At 52.5% G+C, this 26,981-nt stretch overlaps 1 protein-coding gene across 1 annotated transcript; it reads left to right on the top strand.

Moving 5' to 3' along the window:
• Window positions 1–640: 640 nt before the first annotated feature.
• LOC128275572 (mucin-5AC-like) lies at window positions 641–19,331 on the top strand. The gene is made up of 5 exons (XM_053014125.1): window positions 641–2,183; window positions 14,718–15,613; window positions 15,683–16,185; window positions 16,459–16,986; window positions 17,063–19,331. The coding sequence occupies exons 1-5, from the start codon at window positions 641–643 to the stop codon at window positions 17,358–17,360; spliced, it is 3,768 nt and encodes a 1,255-aa protein (XP_052870085.1). The 3' UTR covers window positions 17,361–19,331.
• Window positions 19,332–26,981: the final 7,650 nt, after the last annotated feature.

The following is a 26,981-nucleotide window of genomic DNA, read 5'->3' as shown; positions in this document are numbered from 1 at the left end:
CGGCATTTGAAGTCCCTTCGCTGGGAAGCATCACACAAAAAGGTCACCCGAATTTGCCTCTCGAATGATGATGGTTTCCTGGAACTCTCTTTCTATCTCTCTCGGCGGTGGTTGATTGAATTTCTTTCGCGTGAATTCGGTGGCCATTTGGGTAAAATGACAATCATTAGGAAATGTTCCGTTCCGTGCTACGTCCGCTCGTCCGCCGCACTGCGCATACTGTTGTTTTATCACACTAAAATGTCGTTCGCGAAGCGATCCGATCTCCGCCGTGCCCGCCGCGGCACGTGCTCCATGTTCGCCGTTTATTTTTTCGATGGAAATCTAATAAAGGTTAATCTCTTCCAGGAAACCAGCAGCGGCCGAAGGCGCCATAAAAGTAGCAGACGAGGGGAAGAGTGTCGCGACGCGCCGAGGACAGCAGTTTGGCGCAACAAGAAATTAATCGAAACACGGTTGCGCGCTTGCGTACGGTGCCTACCTTCGGAAACGCCAGACGACGACCGACGACGACGACGACGAGTTCGTGTCATCCGCGCGTTCGTCAAATGCGTCGCGAAACGTCGCAAGTGCGTCGTGAAAGTCGTCAGTCTTAGGCCGACGATCCGAGCGGACATAAATCCCAATACACCACACACTCATGGGGGGCAAACATAGCCATCACGATCACCATCAGCAGCAGCAGGATCAGTGCAGTAGTGAGCAACCGCCGCGGAAAGCCCCGAAGCAGCCTAAGCCAGCGAAGCAAAGGAAAGCGAAAGGGAAATCGAAATCGAAACGTAATCGCCCGTCCACGTCGACGCTGAGCTATCTGAACGATCTGCCCACGGACGACGGTACGACGAGCGCCATCTGGGCGGAGGTAGCAGCCGATGAGCAGCATCGCTCACTGCTGGACGACGTGACCAAGCGTAACAACGGCCGAGGCGTGGGCCTAGAGGCCGCCGACAACGGCGACGACGACGACGAAAGTGCAACAAGTTCCGTTACCATTACGATTTGCATGCTGAAAATGGAAACGAATGCAGCAGACGACGAAATGACGGCCGGCGACAGTCGGACCGGAGGTGAAGCACTGCTGGAGGTGGTGGCACCGCCGGCGGAGGAAGAGGTGGCACGGTCATCGCCGACACCGCCACTGCCCGTGGCGATCGCCACGACCCCCACACCGGTCGGTGAGCTACTGACGACCATGGCGGGTCCGCGGTGCGGTTGCTTCGAGGGAAGCAATTGTGGTCTGGTGGCCGCTGCCGTCGCGCCGATCACAGCGACGACGACGACGAGTGCCGTAACACGGCCGACGGTGACGTCGGGCCCAACACCGACCGTCAAGTGTAGCTGCAATTGCAACGCCCTACCGATGGCCCTCGGCGGCACCAGCACCAGCGCGATCGACAACCGGCTCAACAACAACAACGAGCTGTCCGGGGGGCTTACTGCCACCCCTGGTTCGGTGACAACAGCACCTCCGACAACGATCGCGACAGCCACAGCGTTGGCGGTTTGGTCTTCCAATGCGGCGACCGCTGGTGGAGGATCGCCTTCGCGGTACAACCTCTTGTTTCAACCGCATCTGCACCATCATCACCACCATCATCACCATCATCACCACCATCACCACTTGATGCACCATCTGCATCACCTGCATCATTTGCACCACCTTCATCACGAGGATCGGGACGCCATCAGCGCGGATCACGTCCTGCGCCACCAGTGGACTCCGACGACCACCGCCGACAGCGTCAATCTGCCCCAGGTTGCCCAGCCTGTTACGGCCGCCCCTGCGACCCTTCTCGATATCGACGGGAAGGACAAGCTCGAAGGGCTGTCGCGGTACGGCAACAACAACCACGGCGACGGACCAGCAGTAGCAGCGTCCAGCAGCAGCAGCAGCAGCAGCAGCAGCAGTAGTGTGGCGGAGCATCCGTACAGTGCCGGTGAGTGTCCGACGTGCTGTGCCATGGCCCTAGCGGCCTCCGTTTCGGGACAGACCGGGGTCACCGGGACCGGAAACAACCTGGCCACGTCGGCTTCCGCCAGCACCACCGAGCGCATCTACAACGGCAACGTCGGCGAGGTGGAGGAGAAAATTCTCAACACCTCCAACCAGCCGGCGGCGGCGACGGCGGAGGTGATTGCGGTGGATGTGGCCACTGCAGGTGCAAGTGCAGCTCCCCCTGCAGGTAAGTCAGGATGGGGTTCGTGGGTAGAGTTATTTAATGTGCTGTCGTAAGTTTGCGCGGCAATGTCTAGCCTTTTGAGAGCGTGGGCATGCACCTCTATGAATGAAATAGTAAAAGCCAAACCGGGTTATCCTTCCCGTGCTCGAGGGCTTTTACGGCTCGAGTGTAAAAATGTGGGAGAATTGATTTATTGATTTATTAATTGGGAAAAAATATTGGCATATTGGAAAAGGTCCTCAATATTTTGCCAATATCCAAAGTTTGACACGAACCACAATGGATCGAAAGCCGTAGTAGGCTCAGGGTGGGCTTAGGGTGGGCTTAGGGTAGGCTTAGAGCAGGCTTAGGGCATCCCATAACCCTGCGCCTGTCGATGACGTATCTATTCCTACCGAAGCTCGTTCGCAGTAGGCCGTTACTTCGTGTTTGACGAAGATGAGAAATGTCAACACATTTCGAACATAAAGTTGGGGAACAAGAAATCCGTTATTTTTGGGTGAATTTCAACAAAATTTTTAAGATATTTCCGATGGTCCAATTTGCGTCAAATATTGTTGTTGTTGTCAAACCCGTTTTGTTGTATAATTTGCTGCCATTTTAAAGGTAGCTTCATAGTGCCTCTCTTATAGCAGTATTGGTAGTTATTAGCGAAACACGCAGTCCATTTTCACAAACTTCTCTTTCTAATCTTTCCGAGTCCAATTTCTTATCATCCAACATCGAGCTTCTTTGTGAAACTAGCCTCTTCCAAATGGTTTCAAACTGTTTGTTGGTTGATCTTTGAGCTCCTGGGCGGATTTATGATTACTTACATGCCGATCAATATTGATCATTTCTGTGATTTTATCGACATTTTCGACGGCGGGTCTGCTTGTGTAAGGTACATCTTTTACATAAAAAATAACTGAACCGAATCGGCAAACCCAAAATTTCTCGTAACCAGCCGTTACAGTATCGACACCATAAACACCATTTACAATTTCGGCGACTTGGTGATTCGGCTTGGTGATCAAACGAATGGAGCAAACAAAAAACAATGAACAGTGAAACAAAAGAAAACCGAAATTGCTTTAAGTGTGAAATGTCAGTTTGAAAACGAGCATCAACTAGAAGCTGTATGATCGGTACTTTACGAGATATCGATCACTACCGATAAATAATGGATTGCACACTCAAACTCAAACAGACATACAATTTATGATAATGATGATGATTTTGATCGACATCCATCACCATGTTTTAAATTATAGTTTTGCAACTAATGCTTTTGCGGTTGCTGTGGCTCAAGGACGCCGCACGCAAATTATGCTTGACATTAGACTTATTGTTAGGCAACTTATTAGATTCGACAATTGTTTAAATGTATCATTAGACAATTACTGTGAATCAACTGTGCCATTATTAATGCTTTTTCCACTCGCACATTCGACAACGGCATCTGTTAGGGAACGGAGTTAGGAGTGTGATGTGCCAAGTGTGATTACCTCTATCACCAAGCGGAGACCCCGGATTCTGGTCGCCGGAGCCTGGCCCCGTGTGACTAGTTCCTAGGCCCTCTCCGGACTGGCCATTTACGGGACACGTTTTACCGTGCTCCTCTTGCCCGGTTATGGTGTGTTATGGTTATGATGGTCACACGGCGGGGTTCCAGTGAGATTGCCGCCATTTCTGCCCTACACGGCCGGCCACCATTTCTGGGCGCTGCTCCGGTCAAGGATATGCTCTCCAACGGCCAACCCTGTGCTGCTGCTGCTGCAGTGCAATGCCACGGAATCGTCGTAAATTATTCATTGCCACCCTTATTTTTTTCGTCGTCGTCACGGAATTCCGCCTGTCATTAGCCTTCGGTGCGGTGCAAGTCTTTTCAGCGTATCGGGGCTGGACCAGACATGCCGAAAGGGTGAACCGTTAAAGTCAATCATAATCTTTTTACGGCCTCCTCTTGGTGTGTTACAGAGCCCCGGAGCTGCGTTGTGAGCATTTCATGTGAACTCGTAAAATCGTGGCGAACGTGCGCGCAGTCTCTGCTCTGGTGCTGCGTTGTGTTCTGTGCGTTTTGCGTTTTTAATGGCCAACATCCGATTTATGACCGTTTCGCGAAGCATTAAAATCAGCCGCAGTGCGCGCGGGCGTTCAGACGTCGCCACCGGTGAGTCCGGGATGAGGGATCCGTGTGTTTATGACGGCTGCCCAGTCCTCCGAAAGGATGCGTCACCTTCCGTTCTTTGTCGCGCACTACGCTCTGCCATTCGCTTTCATCATCTCACACACTCTCTTTGTGCGGGGTTCGATAAATAATTCAAAAGCGTACCAATCCGTACCGGTAGGGGTGTAATGCACCCCGAAAGGACACGACCGGGGCCGCCGCCGCTCTGTGCATATTATAAAACCCTCTTCCTGTTTGCTCCGACCAGAGCTCACGGGACGGTGTGTCACTCTTTGATCAGCGTACCGAAAGGAATTCAATTAGGAGCAGCAACGAGCGCGAGGAACAGCATTAGCTACGAGAAGGAGCGTCTGTTTTTGTTCCCCGCCCGGCGGTCTGCCAGGCGAGACTACCTCAAGAAACCTTCACCCGGGTTTTTACCATTCGCTCTCGCCCTGCTTCCTCAGCCTGGATTCCCTGGAACGAAATCTGTTAAGAGACCGCCGCACGTCTCAGAAACAGGATGCAGTTCTTTGTTCCTCTCACCACGTTTTGCACCACTTGGCTCACTCGCTCGATCGCTCTGTCCGTGGGAACGAACATAGGTGATCCGGTTCTGGTGTGTACCGCCCCGGCCCCGGCCAAGATCAAGAAGGTGTAGGCGCGCTGCGCTTACCTTCCATCTCGCCGGCAGCAAAGAACACAAATTCCACGAAGCGCGCGGTTCGCCGAAGCGCGGTGGGGAACTGTTATCGCGTGGCCCTTTTGATGTGTCAGGATATTAACGTTTCATCGGAATGGCAGCGACGGCGTCGTTGTGTAGTTGTTATCACCCACCGCCCAATGTAAGATGTTTGTTTTTGACGTTTACTGAACTACTTGGCGATATCGCTGCGCGCAAATAACTACCGGGGAGTTCTCGGAACGTGGACCCGGACCGGAAGTAAATGCGTAGCCACTGACGCGCTCAACGTTAGTACGAATTCTTGCGTTACCTTTAAAGATAAGCGGAATAGATGAATCGGCCCAATACACAGGAGCGTCATACTTTGGGTAGGTGGGTTTTTTCGCTCAATCTGGCCACTCAACCTCGTCATACGGCGAAATCCTTACCCACACATAGTGAGAGTGAGGACCACATTCCAGGGATTTCATCGGGTGGCATTCTTGTCGTCCAAGTCGTTACACGACACGGCGCGTGATCTGTTTTACATGGTTTTGGAGCTGGATTTTTGCGCACCACAAGACAAAGCGACTCCTGACTTGGCTGGCGGTGCTAGTAGTGGGCCAGAAACTTTCTCTCCACTCCGCTCAGGACCTGTCTTAAGGCACGTAGGCGATGCGAGGTGATTCCTGGAAGATGAACCCCCAGGGGGGGGACCGTTGTACAACGGCGCGACGCTTCTGTGATACGCGATGCGGTGCGGTGTCTTCCCCGGAACCCGTCCCGAACCGGAGCGTGCAATGTGAACCCATTCCGAGAAAGTGTTGCGTTATCGGTGCGCGCCAACGAACTAGCGAAACGGGGAGCAGGACCCGGGGCTAACGGTTGTTCCGTCGTCGTCGTCGTCGTCGTCGTACACCCTAACGGTGCAATGTGTTTTCTCATGTTGCTCGTGGTGTACCGGCGTGGGTATCAGGTGGCCCACCGCCGTGGGTAGTGTGCCTGCTAAGCTGACACCTGGTTCCCCCACGACACACGGGGTGGACAGCATTTTTCAAGTCCTACTCATCGCCGAGATTGGCCGCCGGCGCGCGCGGTTTGTTTGTGCTCCTTCTAACCCATTTTCAATCCGAAACGCCTGTGTGTGTGAGTTGGGGCCTGCCAGACCGTTGGGGTGTACCAGGAATGCATTTCGAGTCAGTCTCGGTCGGATTTTCCGTAAGGGCGCAACAGTGCACGACGCGGCAGAGGTTACGAATTTCTTGCCTTGCCGATCTTTGGCGATTTATAAATTTCGTAGAAACAGAACGCCCGGGGAGGACCTTCGAGGTTCTGAGTTGGTAGAGGAACCGTTCCGAACCTCGAACCGGACGATTCGCGGAGACGTTGCTATCAATTTCTCAATCTTTAACCCGCGCATCACGCAGACCTTAGCTCTCTCGGCGCTTTGATTGGGTTTCCTTGAAGGCGCTCTCGTGGTGGTTGCCTCTGCCGGCCACAAACCGATGGGAACCACGGCGGAATCGCCGGCAGCAGCCGGTTCTTATCCTATTATCGTAACGAACCGTGCCCAATCTCTCTAGTAGTGTCGCTTGGACGGCTTGGACTTGGAACTCGCTTCCTTCTCCGGCCGGTTGATTGAATTAAATCGTTCAATACAATAATTGAGCGCGGTGAGGGGGGGATCGCGTAAACGGTGGCCACCATCAACAATCAAGAATCGCCGCTCAATCGCTTTCTCAAAAGAGACACAGTGCCTTCAACGAGAGGATGTTCCCTCCGCTTCTAATTTATCTTGGCCCGATCCCGACGATCTTGGCCAATCATACGGTTCATTGAATCAAAGAAAGTCCCTTCCGGGCCCGGATTTCACTTTCTTCTCACCACACCGCGTGTGTGCGTGTGTGTGTGGGCACGTTTCACGCGACTTTCCTCGAGTCACGAGCGGCGCGACTCGAGGAAAGTCCCATTGAATGCTTTTATGAATGAAAATCTTCCTGCTCCGGGTCCAGCGGCAGCAGCGAGCAGGAGAAAGAAGGGCCACGATGTTTACCCTGGACGCGCGATAATGTGGCGGACCCCAGGAGGAGGGAGTCCCCAGCTAGGAGGGTTGATAAGTTCCCGTGCGGCGTGCATGATAAGAAGTTGTGAATCAAGAGCGCCTCGGGCGATAGAGCGTCTCGGTGTGTTTGCCCTTTCGTCTTCCCTAAACCGACTGCCAGTCGATTTTTTAAACTATTTACACACTTTGTTAAGAGTGCGGTGAGTCAACAGGAAGTGTGTTGATAAAGGAATGTCTCCATTTCGCCTCGAACTGCTTCGTCGGGGCCTATGACCCTCAGCGATTTATTAGGGGTTTGAAATGATGCTTTTTTGGAGAAATTCATTTTTGGGGGGCGTTTCTAATCATTTCTGCAATTTTTTACCATCCGTTACCCACCATTCCGGGTGGAACACATCTGTCCGTCCAACCAGTCCGATCCTGTTCCACTTCTAATCCGAAGCCTATCACAACGTGTCCGAACATGTGCGCCGCCGGGTGTCGTGGAGAGCCGGAGTTCTATATGCGCCACGTTGCTGTTTACAATCCGTCACTTTCGCACTTCACTCAGGCCTCCTCCGGGGAGAGAGGGCTCCGGGGACTTATCAAGGCTTCATATTATGCTTTTTGGCATCCCCGCGTCCCGTGTTATCAGCTTTAGAAAGGCGCGTGCATTGTGCGATTGAAATTTTCCACTGCGCGGATTTGCTCCAGAACCTTCTTCTTTCGGGTTCTGTGGAGCCTATGATGCAAGCCGATGCTCCCAGATGATGTACGTCTCTCTCTCGACCCCTCGAGAAGGCAGAAGACAGATTAGCCTCTGCAGTTCTCTGCAGTTCTCTGCAGCGAATGATGTCATCCGATCCCTCCCATCTTCCGTCCCGACGAAACCTGACGTAAGATTTGCACACCAAACCCTCGCGGCCACGAAGGGGAGTGCGCGGGGGACTTCCGGTGCCCTTTCCTTGACCTACGCGAGCGGTCGCGCACGATGTGCAACACAGTTGCAAAACATAACAAACAAAACAGATGGAGCGCAAAAATAAAAACAAACAACTCGCAGGAAGTGGGCCTCCAAGCAGTCAAGCAATGGCCGCGCTCCAGTTCGTCCGCGGAATTGACCCGTGAGGGGATGAGGTTTATCTGAGCGGGGGAATCGAGAGCCGCATGATCGCAGTCCGAACCTTATCCGCGGTAAACAAAATCATGTTTCACGCGCTGAAAAAAGATAGAATGATGCAACAAAATGAAGGAATAAGCGATTCGATTGTTTGGAGTCGCCGCCGAGCCTTAAGTTTAACGGTTAATAACCGGTCATGATCGTCATTAAGTCATCATCAACCAGAATGTCCTTAATTTGCTTATTAGAACTTCTACGATTGATCTTGATCCTTCCAGAATATTTAAGCTCTATAGTCAGGAAAAATAATAAAAATCTTTATCGACGGTCCCAGTCCCGTCCGCTTTGAAAGGGGATCCGATGTGCGTGAAAATGCGCAGTTCGCCCAGAATTGACCCCCCATCGTCTTCTTCTCCGCGCATCCCATCGGTTGATTACAGACCAATGCGCGGATTAGAAACGCAGTTCGGATCGGGACAGGATCGTTCATGTTTCGTCGTGACATGACGTTCTCTCTTAATTCTGCGTGCTGGCTGCTGTTGGTGGATGATGCAACCCGGAGGCCCTTGCGTATGCAACCCTCTCCCGGACTCTGGCGTGTCCCCGTCCGTCTGTCCGCGCTGATAGACGACCAAGTGGTCGTCGCATTGGGAGACTCTTAGTCAGCGCCGTAAGTCAGTCAGTCGAGCACACCACGCCGCCGTGACCCCCCGGAACAGCTCTCCTCTGGTTCCTCTGACGGCCCCCTGCGTTGGGTCCAGCCACAGCCACAGGCCAGCGTTTCGAACGCGTTTACGGTTTTACGACTCCGTTTTTACGGCCCCTGTGGCCCCCCGAGAAGACGACGCACCATCGGTTTTCGCGTGTTCAGTCCTGGCCTGATCCTCTCTCCCTTTTCTGATCGTGAGGAGAGCGAGCGAGCAAGAGAGAACCGCGATTATTGTCTATCATGTGTGTGCATCACCCACGGCGCGGCGCGGTCCGGGAGCGCGATGATCATCGCGCGCCGCATTCGCTGGTCGGCCACCGAAACGTCAACCATCATTGTGCCCCGGCCTTTGGTCGCGAACGACGCTCTGGGCAGTATCAGTAAAGATTGTTCGCCAAATTAATGCAGTTCTTGGTCGGCGGCCCACGGTGACAGTTGTGTGTGCTTCTGATAAGTGTGGAGTGCGGACATCAAGCGTGAACGGTCGTGAACCATTTTGAGATAATTTGTGATAGAGAAAGTGGATTCCCCGTGCCAAAGGGCGAATGCAACCGAAGGAATGAGCCATACCACGTTTCTGGACATGCTTTGTCCACTGTTTCAGCGCCCGGCAGGTTAGTCTACTGAACAAGAACCCTACGTCGGCCGGTCGGCGTGACACTTGACCTCATTCTCGATGTGGGTCTCCCTTATGATGGGGGCATCTCAAGGCTCGAGATCGTTGTCTTCCTAATGCCACCACCAGCAGAAGGATCAATTGCAATTAACGGAATTGGTGGTTATGAAGTTATCAGTAGACTTAGGGGTCTTTGGGGTCAATTCTATCCAGTTTAGCATGCGTTATCTGCAGTTCACATGACTTCGAAGAGGGTTCTATTAATGGTGATGCATTGCCTGGCCCTCACTCATTGTCTTCTTGGTAGTCCGAGGGATGATCCGTCCCTGGGAGACGCTGGTGCTCATCAATTAGCACCGAGGATCATTGTGTTAATTACCGTGGAACGAAAACCGTGGTTCCCAGGATTGCATTCCCAAGAGGGATCAGCTGACTTTCTTCGGAATACCCGCCACATCTTGATCGTCACACACGGTGGGCAACCCCCGGGTGGGAGCTAATATTGTTCTGAGTGATTCACGAGCATGCTCCTCCCCGAAGCGGCGTCTAGCGTACGATATTCCACGGCGCTGCACTGCTTTTTTATGTCGAATCCCGGCAAACGAAGTGTGACTCACACACCTTTCTTCACGCACGTTCTGATGAATCACCGACCGGGTGTGGGTCCCTCCCTATCTGGCAACGTCATCGGGTCCCAACTTATCTATTGCCCGCGTGTGAAGAATGGATGCTAATTCGATAAAGTCTAGGAGGATTCTGTTCGTAATCTGTTCCCGGAATTCCGGGTGGGGACCACGAAGGTTACATTACGGTTTCGTGGAATCGCTTACGCGGGCCTCTAGAACTTCGTATCTGTGGTCGATTGTGGAACTAGATTATCCTTCTTCGTCGTCGCCTATGGGGCTTTAGTTTTCGTCCTCAACCCACAATACCGCGGCGGTGGCTTTCCGGTTTCGCTACGGATAAGTTTTGCAATTAACATCCATCAGGGCGAGGGGATCAGCGTCTTCAAGCAAGTTTACGCGTCCTGGAACGCCGATCAAAGTGCGCTTCCCCCGATTTTCCGGTGAATCTGTGTTCTGTGGTTAATTTCTTAGTAAGAAGCCACTCCTCTCCCTCTCTGATGACGTGTGTGTGCGGTCAAGATTCTTCGGAACTCTGGGTGTGGTTTATCAAATCATCCTCGCCACGCTTTGATTTGCGTCGATATCTCTTCTGGGCCGGGCGCCGCCATCGTTCGTTTCGCAGAAACCCGTTATCGAGCGATTGAACCCCTCGGTTTCCGGCGAATGTGGTTCTCCGGGCCGCGTTATTTGAAGAGATGGGCAGAACAACAACAATACCCGGTTCCGCGAACGAACCGGTGCCGGCGAAGGTCATCCCGCCTTCCAACGCGTGGGACCGATTGCATCGATCTCGGTCGAAAAGCGATGGGTTAATAAAAGGCTCTAAATAGGGGGGCGACGGGTTTCAAATCATCAACCTCGTTGTTGGGTATTTAAGATACTGGACACGTGGCGCGGAGGGTCATCGGTTTAATTTGGGGTGACGCAATTAGACAACGAGAAATGGCTACCGATTAATTCTAGTCCTTCTTCTTCGGTGCTGTACGATCGTCTGGCGTTGTTGGCGTTCGCTTTCGATCATTACTATTCTGAGACAGAAAGCGAATCGAACAGAGAGAGAGACGGGGACGATCGCGATATAATTGGTTCGTGTTGTTAGTTTTTGAAAGTCCATTAGGCTTGGTGGGCTGTTTTGACATTTGTCTTAAACCCCACACGCTTCAACGGGTTCGCCGCCCTGTCTCTGACGTAAGTCGTCATACAGGCGTCAGGCTTTCGCCCCACCGGTCCCCGTGGTGTGGGTTCCGGTGTCGTGCGTTTGCTTCGCTGGATCAACAATCGGCGGCAGTTCACGAGTTCGATTTAAAAGGGTGTGTAATAGACCACTCAACAGTAGCAAGTAAGTTCCAAGTGGGTTGACTGCGTGACCATAGACTAAGCAGCCAACCGGTAACCGGTCGGTTACACACCCCTCAAAGAGCGCTTATGTGAGGTGATCGTGATCAGCTGCCCCCACGCAGAGGTCACCAGAAAGGGAGGATCATTTTTATTGGGATCATGGGTCGCCGCCAATGATTCTCTTCGAACGACGATCATCATTCTTTGACGGAGCCATCTCTAGCGTAGAACGACGGTCCGCGGTTGTTGTCCTCCGTATTATCACGGTCCAAGAGAGGGGTCCGGCCAATGCTGGTCACCTTCAGTCAGATTTGCGCGAAACAAATTTGCACAGCTTTTTGCAACCTCCTGTAATCTCGATCGCGCCCCGGTTTTTTGCCGTTTTATGGGTTGCCGGTACACTTTAATGCTCAAAGGATCCGCTCCGAAGAAGGGGCAAGTGAGTCAGCGAGGAAGAGGGCGCCTCTATCGAAAATCGGTTCCTCGAGAGGGAACGAGAGAATGGAGTGTTCAATTAGGTCGAGTGAACAGACAGAAGAACGATGATGGACGACGGTGGCAGCTGAAAAAGAGGCCCCCGGGCGGAGGAGGAAGCAGCAGCTGTGTGCCCGTTGTCGCGATAAGCACACTGCGCAGGCAAAAGCAAACTGATGGCTCAATAACCTACAAAAGGAAGAAGCGGGAGACCCGGAAAGTAGAGGGCCAGATGGGCCGCGAAGACATGTTCCGACACGTTCCGACCGGCGAACCCGGTCCCCGAGGGATTATTCCCTCCCGCGGGACCGTTCCCAGAGAAATAAAGGACGCGACCGAGGGCGCGAGATGTGTGCGTGATGTCTCAATCCACACAGGCTTTTCCTGTGTGTGGGACTGGCTCCTATATACTTTTTGCACTTTTGGGGGCCACACTTCCTGTGGCCTTTTTATGTAAATTTTGGGTCCCATTCACGGAAGGACCCGGACCCTTCCATTCCCGGTTCGCTGTGTTGGTTGTGGGTTGATTTGGAGATTTCGGATTGATTTTTTTTTCCCATGGCCAGCGTACCCAACGACCTTCAGCAGTGGCGAGTTCCAGTAGCAGACCAGTGCTGTCTCTCTCTCTCTCTCTCTCGGCAATTGTCGCTGTTTGCAAAGTTCCCGAAAAGGTAAAGGTCGACCGGCGGCGACGATTGCGGTGGCGTCGCTGTGTTTACCTTAAGTCCGGTGTCCCGGAACGTAGGCAGAGGGTCCTGAGGCACCTTGGAGAGGAGGGAGAGGGACCGTTAATGAACAGCCAGCAGCAGTTGTTGTTGTTGTTGTTGTTGTTGGTGGTCTCCGTATTGGTCCGGAGTGTATGCAAATGATAAGAGAAGCGATAGAGGACCGGCCGCCGCCGCCGCTGGGACGCGCCCTTCTCAGAAGGAGAAGGATGAAGACCAGGAAGGACACCACACACACACACGCGTTCCCACGGACACACACACACTGCAAATTGAATTTTGTACTTTTCACGGAAATCACGAATGACCGCCACACGACGACGACGACGGGGACAACATTGGTTAGCTGATGAAGAGAAAATGGCAAAGCGCAAAGTGATTGAACCCGTAAAAGGACACCTCCAGGAAGAACACGGGGACCGTGTTCCGTGTGCCCGTGTGCCCGTGTGTGTGTGGTGCGATCCTTTTCTCGTGTGGCAATTGTTGTTTGCTTGCAGATTAGTTTTCCTTCCCGGTATTCCGAGCCAAGCCGAGCCGCCGAACACCGAGGATTATTTTATCCCTTTCATGGGCTGCCTCTCAGTTTGTCCTTTCGCAAGCCGCGCTCTCGTCTCGGTATGTGTGCGGATCGCGGTGCGCGCGACGCTCTTTGTTGTCGGGTTCCATTCCGGGGAGGAGATTTGGAAGGGAAATGCCCACGTGAGCCGAAGGGCTGCGGCCTTCGTCTCAGCCGCCGCCATCCCGTCTCTCACTTGGCCGGTGTGCCGGAACGTGATCTTTATTGTGCGCCGCGACCCTTTATCCTCTCGGGGGGTGGCGCGCTTTCGTTTCACTCTGACATCTGTTGGCAATATGTCAGCAAGTAAGGCGATTACGGTGAAATCGTGTCGTCCTCCGGCTTTTTGCAAATTCGGTTGGACATCATCTCGCCAGCCCGCGTCTTTTGCTGTGTTTGCGGTTCACCGCGGTCCCCTCCGGTTTGGCGTTAATTCTCTTGTGAGAGATTTCATTACCTTTATGGGGTACGGTAAGAGTTCTAACCAACAACCCTTGAAGGGGAGATGATCGGTGACCGACGAATGTGGGTCGATGATGATCTCAGATATTGATTTCCAGTATTCGTCCGCTTTAATCGAGTGGCAAAATCTGTTTCGGGAAATTAGCAAGTTCCAGGAACAGGAGTTCCGGGCTAAAAAGGCTCTGACCACCAACGTTCCTTGCCGATAACGAGGGTTGTTACGAGTACTGAGGAGTGTTCCGTTCTGAACTCGTGGCGAACGTTAGAAAGGATGTTGCGGTTGGTTGCCTCCTCAGTCCTATTCTTTACCCTCCCTTCCAGACAACGATTCTCGGATCGGACTTTGGGCCCCCCTCTTCCCCGGCCCAAAAAAGTGAGGTTCCACTTTCCAGGAACCAGTGCACCGGGGACCGAATGGCAGGACATCACAGGAACAGGAAGCGGAACCGTGTTCCGCTTATTTGGTTGCGTTCTGTCGACCGCCCCACCACCATCCGGGATTACCCGGAAAGTGGGAGCCGTAATTTGTGTTCCCCGGGTTTCTTTGTTGTATTCCGGTCGGTTCGTGTTTTTACTTCTTCCGCGGGACTCCGGGCTCCAATTTAATGATTCGGTCCCCGGCCATAAAGCGGCCACGCGGGCACTTCCGGCAATTATCGGCCGAGTTCGACGGTGACCGAAATGTGATCAACCCAGGACTCCCGATCACCACCGACCGCCGTTTCGGACCGCAGGACCTTTTTCCGTGACTATGCTAATGGTGTGTGTGTGTGTGCGGGTGGGTGCGTAACACGGTGGTGGGGTGCGACCTCTCTAAAGGTCTCTGGAAGCTTTTGTGGGCCGCGCTGCTGTAAGCTTCCTGGAAGTGCTTCCAACTTAATAAGATTTCTCCCGAACTTGGTCTGCCGTTCAGGGTTTTCGCTCTTTTGCGCATCGTCCTCGCTCTCTCTCTCTCTCGCTCTTACCCTTCTCTCTGTCTGTTCCGTTCACTCGCACCCAATCCGAGTTCGGTCTCTCTAACATTAACGCTCTCCATTCTCTCTCTTTCTCTCATCAGTCGAACCTTCCTCATCTGAGGTAGCATCCTCGGCAGCGGTATCGCAACAGCAGGCGGCCACTTCTTCGTCCTCCGACGGGTTGAGGGCGGAGGCGGCGGAGGGCAATTCCTCGAACCCGGCAGCAACAACAACACGGACGGGTACAGCAGCGGTGCTGGATGCTGCTGCTGCCGTTGCTGCTGCGTCTTCGTCGGTATCACCGAGCTCGGCAAACTTACCGACCGACAGTTCGCCAACGACCACGGCCGCTGTCGGTGCAGCTGAGGCAGCAACAACAGCTCCGGTAACACCTGGACCGTGCTGTCGTAAGCAATCGACGTCCGCCGCGGCCACCCTGTTCAGTTCCTTATCGCTCTCCGGGCGTCGATCACGCGGCAGCCAAAGTGCTGGGCAAACAGGCTCGACAGGACCGTGCCGCTGCCAGAGCAACGATCAGGTCCCAGCAGCGGATCAGCAGCAGCAGCAGCAACGATCGTTTGCAACCTGGATTTCCGGTGGTCGTAACGCAAACGGTGCCGCTGCCAGCAAGGGTAGCAATGACAACGGCAACGGCAAACCGAAGAAGGGCAATTGGCGTGTGTCCCTAAACTGTAGCATCCTCCGTGGTGGTGGCGCCGGAGCGGCTGGCAAATCGTCATCATCCACTCCATCATCACCGCTTGCCACAACCACAGACGGTGGTAACGTTGCGGTCAAAGGATCTTCAGGATCACCGGCAGCGACCACCGTCCCATCGGCGGCAACAACCGTTGCTGCAACGCCTTTCAGTGCCCAAAACAGTATTGCTTCGGCGGCGACGACCGCTAGTGGTGCTGCCTCGTCTTCCCATCGTGGACCGACCTCACTGCTGGCGTCGAGCGTAACCGCTAAGCTGCTCAAGGGCGAATCCGATAAGGTATGTTCCGTGATTTAATCCTTCGCCCCCGAGTATTGCTGACCATCTTCTCGGCTTCTTTTCCGTTAGGAGGACTCCTGCGTTTGTACGGCGTACCGGAAGATGAGCGAATCACCGCCACCACCAGCATCAACAGCAGCACCACCGCAAGCGGTTGTCGATATGGCGGCCGCCGATCTTAGCGTTGCGCCCAGCAACACCTGGATCACGAGTCCGGTGCTGCGGGCGACCAGCGGTGGCACTATGACCACCTTGCGACCCGGTTCTATGACAGTGCCACCGGGTCAGCCGCGACTCGTCGTTGGAACGACGGACCGAACCGTGGGTTCGATTGTCGGGAGCGTCAGTAATGATGCCGTTCCGTCGGCGCTAATGCACAACCACCATCATCACCACGCGCTGGCCACGGCCGCTGCGATGGCCGATGGTCATCCGCGGTTCTTCTTCCCGGTGACGGCCACAACAGCAGCCGGAGCGCAACCCGTCCACCATCATCACCATCACGGCGGGCGCGGTGGTCCGCAACCGCTCATCCTGGTGTCCGCCTCCGCCGGTGTGTTCGATCTCGGAAGGTAAGCGGGGACAGTTCGCGAAATTCACTGGGTTCGGATTTAATTAATTCACGGCAGCGTGTGATATGGGTGAAGCATAACCGGAAATCAATTCAATCGATAAAGAGGCCGCCGCCGTCGTGTGGCAAAACGGTCAAAGTATTAATAATCAATCAGATTCAATTAGGGGGCGCCTCCTCCACCATCCCACGATGGGCGGGTATCGAGTGACATTCGCCGGTCCAACTAACGATCTCTTTCATCTTTAACGTTTCCCTCGCTCTCTCACTTCAGTGACGAGTTCTCGCTCGAGGATTGCGACGAACGGGCACGGATACAGCGTGAGCTGGAGATCCGTGAGGGGGTCGACGCACCACCCAACTTCCACACCCGGCGGCTCACGTCGGGCCCGGGCGCTAACCACCCGATTGCGTTCCTGTGCACCCGAGACCTGCTCCAGCGGAGTCTGCTGCTGGCGAACAATTTCTTCCATCCGGACGATTCGATCGCCGGCGGCGGCATCGGCGGTGCCGGTGCGGTCGGCGGAATTCCCGGTAGCGTCGTTGGGGGGCTCCACTCGCGGATACACTCGCAGGTGGACTTCATCCACTGCCTGGTGCCGGACCTGCAGAAGATTACGAGCTGCAGCTTCTACTGGGGCAAGATGGACCGGTACGAGGCCGAGCGGCTGCTGGAGGGCAAACCGGAGGGAACGTTCCTGTTGCGCGATTCCGCCCAGGAGGAGTTTCTGTTTTCCGTGTCCTTCCGGAAGTACAACCGCTCGCTGCACGCCCGGATCGAGCAGTTCAATCACAAATTCAGGTACGGTCCTCGGTCTCCGTTTTTTCTCCCCTTTCAATCGTTTTAATGGACGTCAATTTTCTGTTTCGCATTGCAGCTTTGATTCTCGCGATCCGGGCGTTTACACGGCCTCGACGGTGACCGGGCTGCTGGAGCACTACAAGGACCCGTCCTGTGTGATGTTCTTCGAGCCGATGCTGACGTTCCCGTTGAACCGCAACTTCAGTTTCAGCCTGCAGCAGCTGTGCCGGGCGGCGATCGTGAGCAACACGACGTACGACGGCATCAACGAGCTCGCGTTACCAAAGTCTCTGAAGGCGTACCTGAAGGAGTACCACTACCGGCAGCGGGTCCGCCTGCGGCCACTGGACGAGCACCTCTACTCCAACGCGTAGCCGCTCGACGGTGGTTGCTGTTGTGGCGGAGGCCGAATGGACAGATGGGCAGATGGTTGGGATGAGGAAGAGGACGAGCAGCAGCAGGGGGACGTGACACCGTCGTTCATGAACACCGCGGGATGTCGTGTTGTTTATTGCCGTTACAAGCACCTACCAACCACCGGAAACGAACCACATTCGGTGAACGGTGGCATTCCGTCGGTCGCGCAAACAAACGTGACAACCGTTACTACAGGGCAAAGTGTTGGTGTCGATGGTCGCAGTAAGCGTCGAGCGAACCGAGCATTACTACGCGCCCGTTGGCGGCGACAGCACAGTGGAAGCAGTGAACCTTCGTCACCGCTGGCCTCGACCCGGGCACGGTCCCGTTGGTCGATTGTCCTGAAGCGGTTCCTTAAGCGCCACCGACGACGGCGAGCAGCTCCTTCGTCAGCCGCCATCCAGGAGGGCTAGGATTACTACGCACACAGCCTACTCTGCCAGTGAAGTGTGTAGTTAGTGACAATCGTCAGTGTGTAGTGTTGCCCATCCGTGTTTGTGTTTTTGTGGAGCACTGTAACCGCCCTTGCCCTGGCGAAGGAGAAGATGGTGGCCGCGTCACCCCCTGTTGATGGGAGTCTCCATCGCGTGTACAATTAGTAAATTATGTTCCATTCCATCCTTGTCTCCTTTCTGCATGCGAGATCCTGCTCTATAGGCCTATAAGAGTTCCAATATCAGTATTTTAGTTTGACACCCGGACACGATTGTAAAAAGGAAAAGCAGTTTAGATGTAAAAAGCGCGGGAAACCGAAGCGACCCTGCGCGACCTTTGCCCAGTTTCGGTTTCGTTTCTCGGGTGGCGTTCGAATACTCTGATCTGCAGAGAGGCGAAGGAACCAGAGAGCGCACGACCGGCGCCTAGCCCGCGGGGTCGTGTGCGCGTATTTAGGTGTAAGCGGAGGGGCCGAATCTAGTGAAATTGTATTGTTCGAATTGTGCATATTTTAGACCCAATATTCGTATTTATCACAACCCCAGGGGGCCCCAGGAGTATAGAATCCCCTCTCTGACTAATTGTAAGATAGCAAAAAGCAACGCGGACACATTTTGTTCCCGATATTTCCCCATTTAGTCTGTACATTTCGCGCTTCTTGCGATTCCCTCTCTCTCTTCGTTAGCGTTTTTCCGTTTAGTTGCGGGTTTCGCTCGCCCCGGAACCGTTTGTTGGAATGATATAAAAAATGCTGCCTGCCTGTCGGGCGGAGAGATGAATGAGAGAGCAATAGTGAAATGCGGAGTTGAAATGCGGGCAAGACACGCTACATAAAATGTAAGAAAAACCATTACTCACCATCATCCTAAGAGAGGTCCCCTTTACGCGAAGAAACGTGTGGCCACACCGCAACCACTCTGCACCGCACAAAGAGAAGCGTGTAGCGCGGTGAAAGGTAACTAAAAGTAATACCGCGACCGCGCAACCTCCACCCCGGATGTGGGACACAACACACAAAAGTTGTTCTAAATCACGAGTCTGAATCAAACTTTTACCGGAAGTGCGCGCCGCGTGTTGTGCGAGGTTTATTAGTGTGTGTGGCCAAGGACTGGAGTCTGTACTCTAGCTTCCGATTGAAGCAACCACCGCCACAGGTATTTCGTTGTTTTCTATTGTATTTCGTTTGTTGTGGCTTTAAAACTGGGTGGCCAGCAAAACGCATGGTGAAAAGTAAGCAATCAAAAATGGAATCCGTATCCGGTTAATAGAAGAGACTCTATACTTAGTAGAAAGCGAGCGTTTGTAAGTAAATCAAAGGTAAAAACATTATGTAAAACCAAGGGAAGAAGTGGATACGAAACACGGTAATTACTAGTAGTGTCCTAGCGAATAGTAATATTATTTTGATTATACTGTAAGCATATTACGATTAACTCCCAACTTCTTTGATATATGATAAGCAGCATGAGTTCAAGGCGCGGATAATAATAAAAAAAAACACACAGTTACAGTAACTAAACTCGCGTTACGTGTTTTGCAGGAATCATCGTAACCTTTCGCTCAGTTAATTAGGTGCCTTCACATGAATTCCCTCTTTTGAAATGAAACTTTAAACTTCTCCATCAAACACACACACACTTCGTAGAAAAAAGATCCTTTTCAGTTGCCTTGAAATCCCGGTGTTCTTGGTAGCGACGCTTGCCGCTGTGTTGCAACAAAAACATTTCGAAAACTGTCGGTTGTTTCGCTCGACGGCCTGGAAATATCGGGCTCGGCGCGGTTCTTGGTACGCAGGGCGGCCGCCAGGTCGGGCCACTGTTGATAACGTTCGAGTGCACTTTTGTCATGAAGCACCAAGAAGCAGCAGCACCACAGGAATCGCGACGTTCGTGCGACGAATAATTTTGATTCCCGCCGACGGTTCCGTGACACGGTTTCGGGTGCCTCGGGAAAGGAGTAACACAACCCCGGCCGGCGACAGTGAGAGAGAGAGAGAGAGAGAATCATGGCTCTCCCGGTAATGTGGCTCTCGTGCGGATGCAACGATAACCTGGCGATAAGTTTTCGGAACCGATTGATCGAAACCGGGGCCTTCCTGGTACCCCTAACCCTCGCCGTGCGATGCGACGAGACCAATTTCCCGAAAGGTGTTGCAAAGAAATCAAATATTGATGATGGATTTTACTTCGCAGAAAACGGAAAGTACATTTGCGTGCCTAAGTTTTGCTTTTGCTCCGACCGAACCGAACCGAACCGCTTTGTGTGAATTTAATTTCCAGAGCGCAATATCCGAAAAGTGTAACCGGTGGCACGTAACAGGATCAGGATTCGCTTCGGTACGGATTAGGAATACTTCCAACAAAACACGGACCTACCAAAAAGCTTGGGCTTCGAGTGTACTTCACAATCTTAATGTTAATAGTTCGAGCACTAAATATGTTTTGTCTTTTTCGAGTGGATAAGATTGAATGAGTTGCGGTGTGTTGAAGACATTGTGAAAAAGTGAGTGATGGCGACATTCCGACTCCTTTTTCCAAGAAAGGAAATCCGTAATTTGTCGGGAAATTCAAACGCATTGCACACAACATACCGGTCAATTGCATGCAACGCCTTCAAAATGGCCTACATTTAGGCGCCAGATCGAAATCGTTTCTCTTCGCACCGAGGGATCGGGATATCGATTGTCTCACGCCTCGGAATCAACAATGTTCAAAATGTTCGCCGGTCGAGTGAGTGAACGGATTGCGAAAGCCCATCAACCGTAGAAACCGTTTCGAAACCGAGTGTTTCAGTGTCATCGAGAGCGAGAACAGAGAGTAGATCTGGTTTCTCGGCCGGTTCTAACCGTTGGGAGACGCACGTGGACGTCTTCAGTTTCCGGTGACGAGTGGACGTCACAACGGTGGATGCTTGATGGACAGCTACCTCCCTCCGTGGGCCGCCGGAGGACACACAAAAATAGGTCCACGCGCTGTGTACTTGAGACGCTCCACTCATTAGACATGCCCTCCTGCGCCCGGCCGGGCCAGGCCAGGCCAGTAAATGCGTAAGCAACGGTCATTCGGCCATTCGGGGTTCGATTTGAGTTCGAGTGACTCACACTAATGTTATCTCGGCCAAAATGCTGGCAGAAGAAAATTTGGCAGGGTGATAAATGATATTGGTGTTCGCGCGCAGTGCCTTCATCGTAAATTAGTGCAAAAATGTTCGGATTCTTCGAGAAGGGTTTGACCCGAACCGGGGGCAGTTTCTAGCGAAGCAACAAAATCATGTTTCCAGATCGCGAGTTATACGAAAAAATAAATAAATAAAGACGGCTGGTGAGGAAGTAAATTTATAATCCACCCTGGCTCGATCCGGAAGCAGCTGGGTTAGGTTCAAGTTGGAGCAAATTTATGGACACACGCAGGTGGAGCCGATCTCGTGGGGGGGTTGCGGATTGGTACAGGATTAGGGACTGGCTGTGTCCATGTGGGATTTGGTTGATATTTTTCGGTGTCTTTTGATGGACCAATTCGTTTCACCGCTGATGAAGTTTATTACGGCCACCGGCGGAATGACAGGCACCGGGGATTAATTAAACGGGGTTCCGTCCCTAATTATTCGAAATACTTTAACGCCGCTTTCGTGATTGATGTGCGCCTTTTGTGTGTTGGTGGACGAAGCTGAGAAAGATCCGCAAAGGTGACAATGCGTAACGAAGCATCGAATGTGGCACGAATGTGATTGGATTTTCCCTCGTTGCATCGTGAGTGGCCCCGGCTCTGCACGGAAAATGTGAAGAAGCGTTCGAACGATTTATGCAGCAACAGGTGCACCCGACGGGGGCAGCATGTGGCCCGTGGGGGGATTGGGATTGTTGAAATAATTTTGTGGTCTCGCGTCCATGATTTATGGGGTGTTTTGGCAATCGTGACGCGTGGCCCCCGGCAGCGTCCCGGAGGCAGATCGTCGCGTCGGGATAAAGGAAACGCCGCTGTCTCTGGCGTGCATAATTGTCACAGCTGGATGGATTGGCCCAGCCTGATGTGTCTGAGCTGGCCCCCGGAGCAGGTGGGTCATTAAAATCTATCTAATAGGGTGGTTGAAAAGTCCTTACGTCCAGTGGTTCTGATTTATTTTATTACCCAAACAAACGGAGGCCTTTTGATGACATTTATTATTCGTTTTAACACTGCTTTAGTAAAACAATTTCTCATATTTGCACGAAGAAAATGTATAAATTCACCTTTAGGGTCTACTAATTGCCCAAACTGGCCGGAGTACGGTTGCGTTTTTCACCGTCAACCGGTTTATTTGCAACCACCAACATTGCCGCAGGGCTGCCATTAATTAAGCTACTACGCGGGAGATGGCAGTTTATGAAGGCGCACGCACGCCCCACTCGCGGTGGTGCACATTGGCGAATCCGTTTCGCAGATTTGACGCCGCCAGGTGCGACCCGTGCGAACGGGAGAACGGGAGAACGGAAACGCTCAGTTTCCGTCTTCGAGGCACGTTTTTGGCAGACGCTAGACAGCTGAGTAATGGACACTAATTGAGCGTCAAGTATGGTGGCGGCGGCGGCGGTGGCCGACACGCTCCCCAGCTGCGGCCGGAGACCGCGATCTTAATTGGCTGTGATCGAGCAGGACCGCAATCGACCGCACGATTGCCCGACTCATGGGGGGTTGAATGAATAGAAAACCGATTTCGGGCCCGCTTCGGGGGCTTCTGGGAATCGGCGACACCCTGGTGCTGGTGCCAAAAAGATGGGAAATAATTCAATTTTCAATCATCCAATCGGTTGATTAATGATCGCAGAAGTATATCTTTTAATGCAAGCCTCGCTCAGTCAAGTGCTTTGGCCGAATTTTAGTATGAATAGGACTCACCTTGAGCGACCACTTGAGATTGCACTTGATTGCGAAATGGCATTCCGTTCGGCATTATTGGTCGTACCTTCTGAAGCGTGCTAGGCGCCTCCATTGCTCCACGCCACGTGTGGGGAGCATCGCATTCTTCACGTTAACCCGCTGTCGCTGTCCACGGTCGGAGGCAATCGGTCTGGCCCGGGGAATGTTATTGTTAGAATAACTGCCCCGGGCATTGTTGTGAGATAGTGTTGCCGCCCTGAAATTGTCCCAAGCGATCGACGGACGGCACTTTGTTGCTCTCAACCCGACCCAAAAGTTGCCCGTGATTACTTCCTAGAATTGTTTCCCTTTCTCGCTCGGTCCTTCGGTCTTACTGTCCGTTTTATCTCTGTTGCTTCACTACCCATCTCGCTGTTTCAATCCCCGTTGGAAAGGAAAACGACCGTTCGGAGGGTTTTCCGCGTGATATTCACGAAAGGCCCGTACAAGACGTCCAACTGATAAATCGGTCACAGTCCGAGTGCTGTGCTTCTCTGTCTCGCACTCTTTCCCGCTCTTGCTCTTTCACTCACGGCAATCGTCTCGGCGAGGGAATGCTCCTGGTCGTTTGGCGGTGGCGGTTTGGGGCTTAATGGCCCGGGTTTTGGTTCGGTTTGGTTGGCCAGCGATCGCTAGAGCAACTGGTCGGTGGATTTACTTACCGTTCGGCCAGTCGGGTGGACCGCTTCAATCAGACAGATGGCTTCTGTACTAAGCTAATCTACAACTATATCAATGTTTGAATTTTTGCCATACCCTTCATCAAAAGAGAATTCGATTTCCTTGACAAGGGTAATAATCACCAAAAAGGGGCGAAGCGCAGTGACTAAGTAGAATTAAGTGTCTTAATTTTTAAAGCAATTGAGAGAGTGCATGTGAATAATATAGAAACATTGTGATAGTTTGTGTTAAAAAGTAGCTACTTTTCAACTCTCAAACTCAGCCTGTGGTGTGGTCAGTGAGTTGAAACATTTGGCATTGTTGGCCACAACTTCTCCGATGAAGACGTTACAACGAAACGAAAGGCCAAGCCAAGCAATTAATCATAATTTCGTGATGTACCGTGGACAATGTAGCTTTGTGCACGTCCAACGGCCTATTACCACTGCCGTGTAGTGTGTCACCGGCGGCGAATGGATGCTAAATTTTATGGCCCATTGTAAATGCGTTGTTTTCGCACTGTCGGATCATAAATATTGTCTGGCTGGCAGCACCGTCGGTGGCCAAAACCTCTTTGGATATTTTGCGACACGCATAGGATAGTTTTAAATGTTTCTTTCCACCAACCAGTTGGTCACGGCCGGTCTGGGTGATTTATAGGGCATCCGAAGGGTGATTTCCTGTGAAAACATTCTTCAGCATAAAGCTGAACAAAATGTTGCCGTATTTCCCAATTCTATCCTTTGCCATTAGAAAAGGGAGTTTTCACCAACTTCTTCTTATTTGGCTCTACAACCGCTGCGCGGTCTTGGCCTGCACCAGAGACAATGTTAATCTCTGGTGCTCTCTCTAACATTTCATTTTTACGGGCGGGATTGTTAGCCCCGCGCCAACCCCCCTACTATCACGCCGGTATCGGGAATCGAAACCATGGCCGGTTGAGTTACAACCGATCCCGGGATTCGAAACCCAGGCCAGCTGCGTGACAGCGAAGAGCACTACCGACTGCTCTATCAGCGGGGGGCGTTTTCACCAACTAGTCAACATAATTTTGAATATTTTGGTAAACGGAATCCTTTTCTCGATCGATGTGCTCAAATCTGAAAAATCTTGCCAAATGCCGGATTATATCTTGCCATCGGTCATCCGTCAACACTCGTAAGGCAAACATATTTTGGCAATTGTTTTTTAATTGCTGCCACCGCACAGATATTTAAACTATCAAAACAGAAATAGTCAGGGTCTGGCAGGCAGCAGCATCTCCGACCCGCGGGTCGGGTCTCACCCAGCGCGACGAGCAAATGCAAACAAATTGTAAGTTCACCTTCGGGGCGCCCATTCCTTGGCGAGGCGCGACACAGGGAATACCACTCATCACGTCGGCCCCACGGTTAACTACGGGCGTCTTCCTTCGGGCGTGCGGCCACCGCAAGGGTTTCGGTTACTGCAGAAGTGCATCGCACGATTTGTCAATTGTCCAAATTCCGTGCCGCACGCCGCAGTGTGTCAAAGTTGGCCACCGGCCAACGTGACGTGGTCCCTCCGATCCGTGGCACCAAAAGGAGCGCCATTAAGTGGTCCCGAGGGAAATCCCGCGTGGCTGTTACGCACGCCACACGCAAACCCAGCGACTCCGCACTGTCCGCAAGAACAACCGTGTAAACCAGTATGCTCCGTCCGACAGCGTCTGTCCGCGCGAACTCGTCCTGCAACGAACATGTTCATTTGCTCGGCCCTCGGCCTGAGCCTTGGATCCGGGGTGAAATTAAAACCGACGCGGCGTCGCGCCGCTCGGTGGACGATTTATAAATGTTTTCCAACAACAACTGATCTCACATCAGGCTCACGTCAACTCCACTGTCGGGGTCGGCGGCGACCGGCGCACAGCACCAGCAGCATCTGCCAGCTGTGCGTTCGCAATCGATCATCCCCGTCCAAGGGGCGTGGGTCCGCGGAGGGAAACACAATGTTGCAGGAGCACCAAACCCCGACCCAACTGTGGCAACTGTGTTACAAAGTGTTACAAATCTGGCGATTAGTGTGATAGCTTTTGGGACAAAGATTCATCTTCATCTATGCCAAATTGGATGTGCCAGGATTCGGAAGTGTTCAAAGTGACATGATTGGGCAAAATGACACTATTTTTACATGCAATTTGGTAGAGTGGATGAAGTGTTTCGAGCAAGAAAATTAAGAAACCACAGCATCCCTCATCCTTCTATCGCTTCGCGGACTTAACATTCGTTGTCCTTTCCTTCTTTCCCAAGAGGAAACCCGGTAAAGGTGCCTCTCTCTCTCTCTCGAAATGGGCCACCGTTTTTGTTTCGTTTTAGTTCCAACGGACTTGAGCTTGAAAATGGTATGTTAATTATCACACCTCGTCAGTCATCGAAGGGCACGTCGGGTCTGTGGCCGCGGGCGAACGATAATGCATGCCAACAGCCAAACGGCTGTCCAACCCTTGATTGATGGGATCTAATGTCCTACGCCGCGTTCACCGCCTTTCCGCAGGCCTTCGCCGTGTCTTGCATCCGTCAATACACTGTTTTACCATCGAGCGCAGAGGAGGGATCCGAACCGACGAGAGCTAAATGGAACTAGCAGAATTTATCTTAAAATAAATCATCCACATGATTGCGCGGATCGAACGCGGAAATTCAATAAACGTAGTTTCGGGAAACCACTTCCACAGAAATGCCATTTCCGTATCGAACCGCACACACACACACACAATAATTGCCCGGTCGCGGTCGGCATACTTTCAAACGCAAAGGCCAATTGCTACAGCCACCGACCGGCGCGTGTCATCATCGCTCCTATGTCCCGGTGCCGACATGTTTTGATGGAGGGTTGCGGCCGCCGCAACATCACCATCACAACATCGGGCTGCAGCTGGTCCACGGATCCCGTTCTTGCGCAGAAATCCGTGGCGGCGCTAAGCCGAAACAGCTGGAACGGAACGGGCGCGATTTGTTGTGGCAGAAGCTTCCTTTTCATGTCCGCTTCGCCCGCTGGCCAGTTGTCCAAATAATTTCTGCTTCCTTCCGACCGCTACGTTTTTTGCGGTCACTAAATTATGTTTATGCCGTGCGCTAGAGAGAGACAGAGCGCGCGAGAGACCCTGGGCGGGCGCACGTTTAGCGTCGTCCGTTATGAGCTAATTACGTGGTGAAAGATAAACAGCATCGACGTTTCGGGCCCCGCCGACGTTCCCGGTCCCGGTGCTTTCGGAAGTTTGGGGTCGAGATAAAAATACCCCAACAAAACGCAACCGCGCAACAAGATGACGATACGCAACGCGTGGGACATTTATTTTAAATATTTACATTGTACCTTCCCGGCAGAGTTCCGCGAAACACCCCTTTTTTACAAATTAATACAAACCGCAGCGAATGATTGTAAAACAATTGAAGAAACAAAGTGAAATAAATGAACAGCTTGCCTTTTTCCGTTGGTCACTGTACTCGAGAGCATCAAACTGCACTCCCGTCGCTGTCAAGAGCCGCGATCTGCGACGATGGGAATGCAGTTCTCAAAATATCCCCCGAGCAGCACGGCTCATAGTGGATCCAACCGTTGGACCCGAAT

Source organism: Anopheles cruzii, chromosome 2, assembly GCF_943734635.1.
Source record: "Anopheles cruzii chromosome 2, idAnoCruzAS_RS32_06, whole genome shotgun sequence".
Classification (NCBI taxonomy): Eukaryota; Metazoa; Arthropoda; class Insecta; order Diptera; family Culicidae; genus Anopheles; species Anopheles cruzii.
This window is presented reverse-complemented; position numbering and strand designations above follow the sequence as displayed.

Bases quoted from the DNA above. Each gene is read 5' to 3' on its own strand.
- LOC128275572 (XM_053014125.1), top strand. From the start codon at position 641: ATGGGGGGCAAACATAGCCATCACGATCACCATCAGCAGCAGCAGGAT. The intron at 2,184-14,717 runs GTAAGTCAGGAT...TTCTCTCATCAG, and splicing joins AAGTGCAGCTCCCCCTGCAG to TCGAACCTTCCTCATCTGAG. The intron at 15,614-15,682 runs GTATGTTCCGTG...CTTTTCCGTTAG, and splicing joins TCAAGGGCGAATCCGATAAG to GAGGACTCCTGCGTTTGTAC.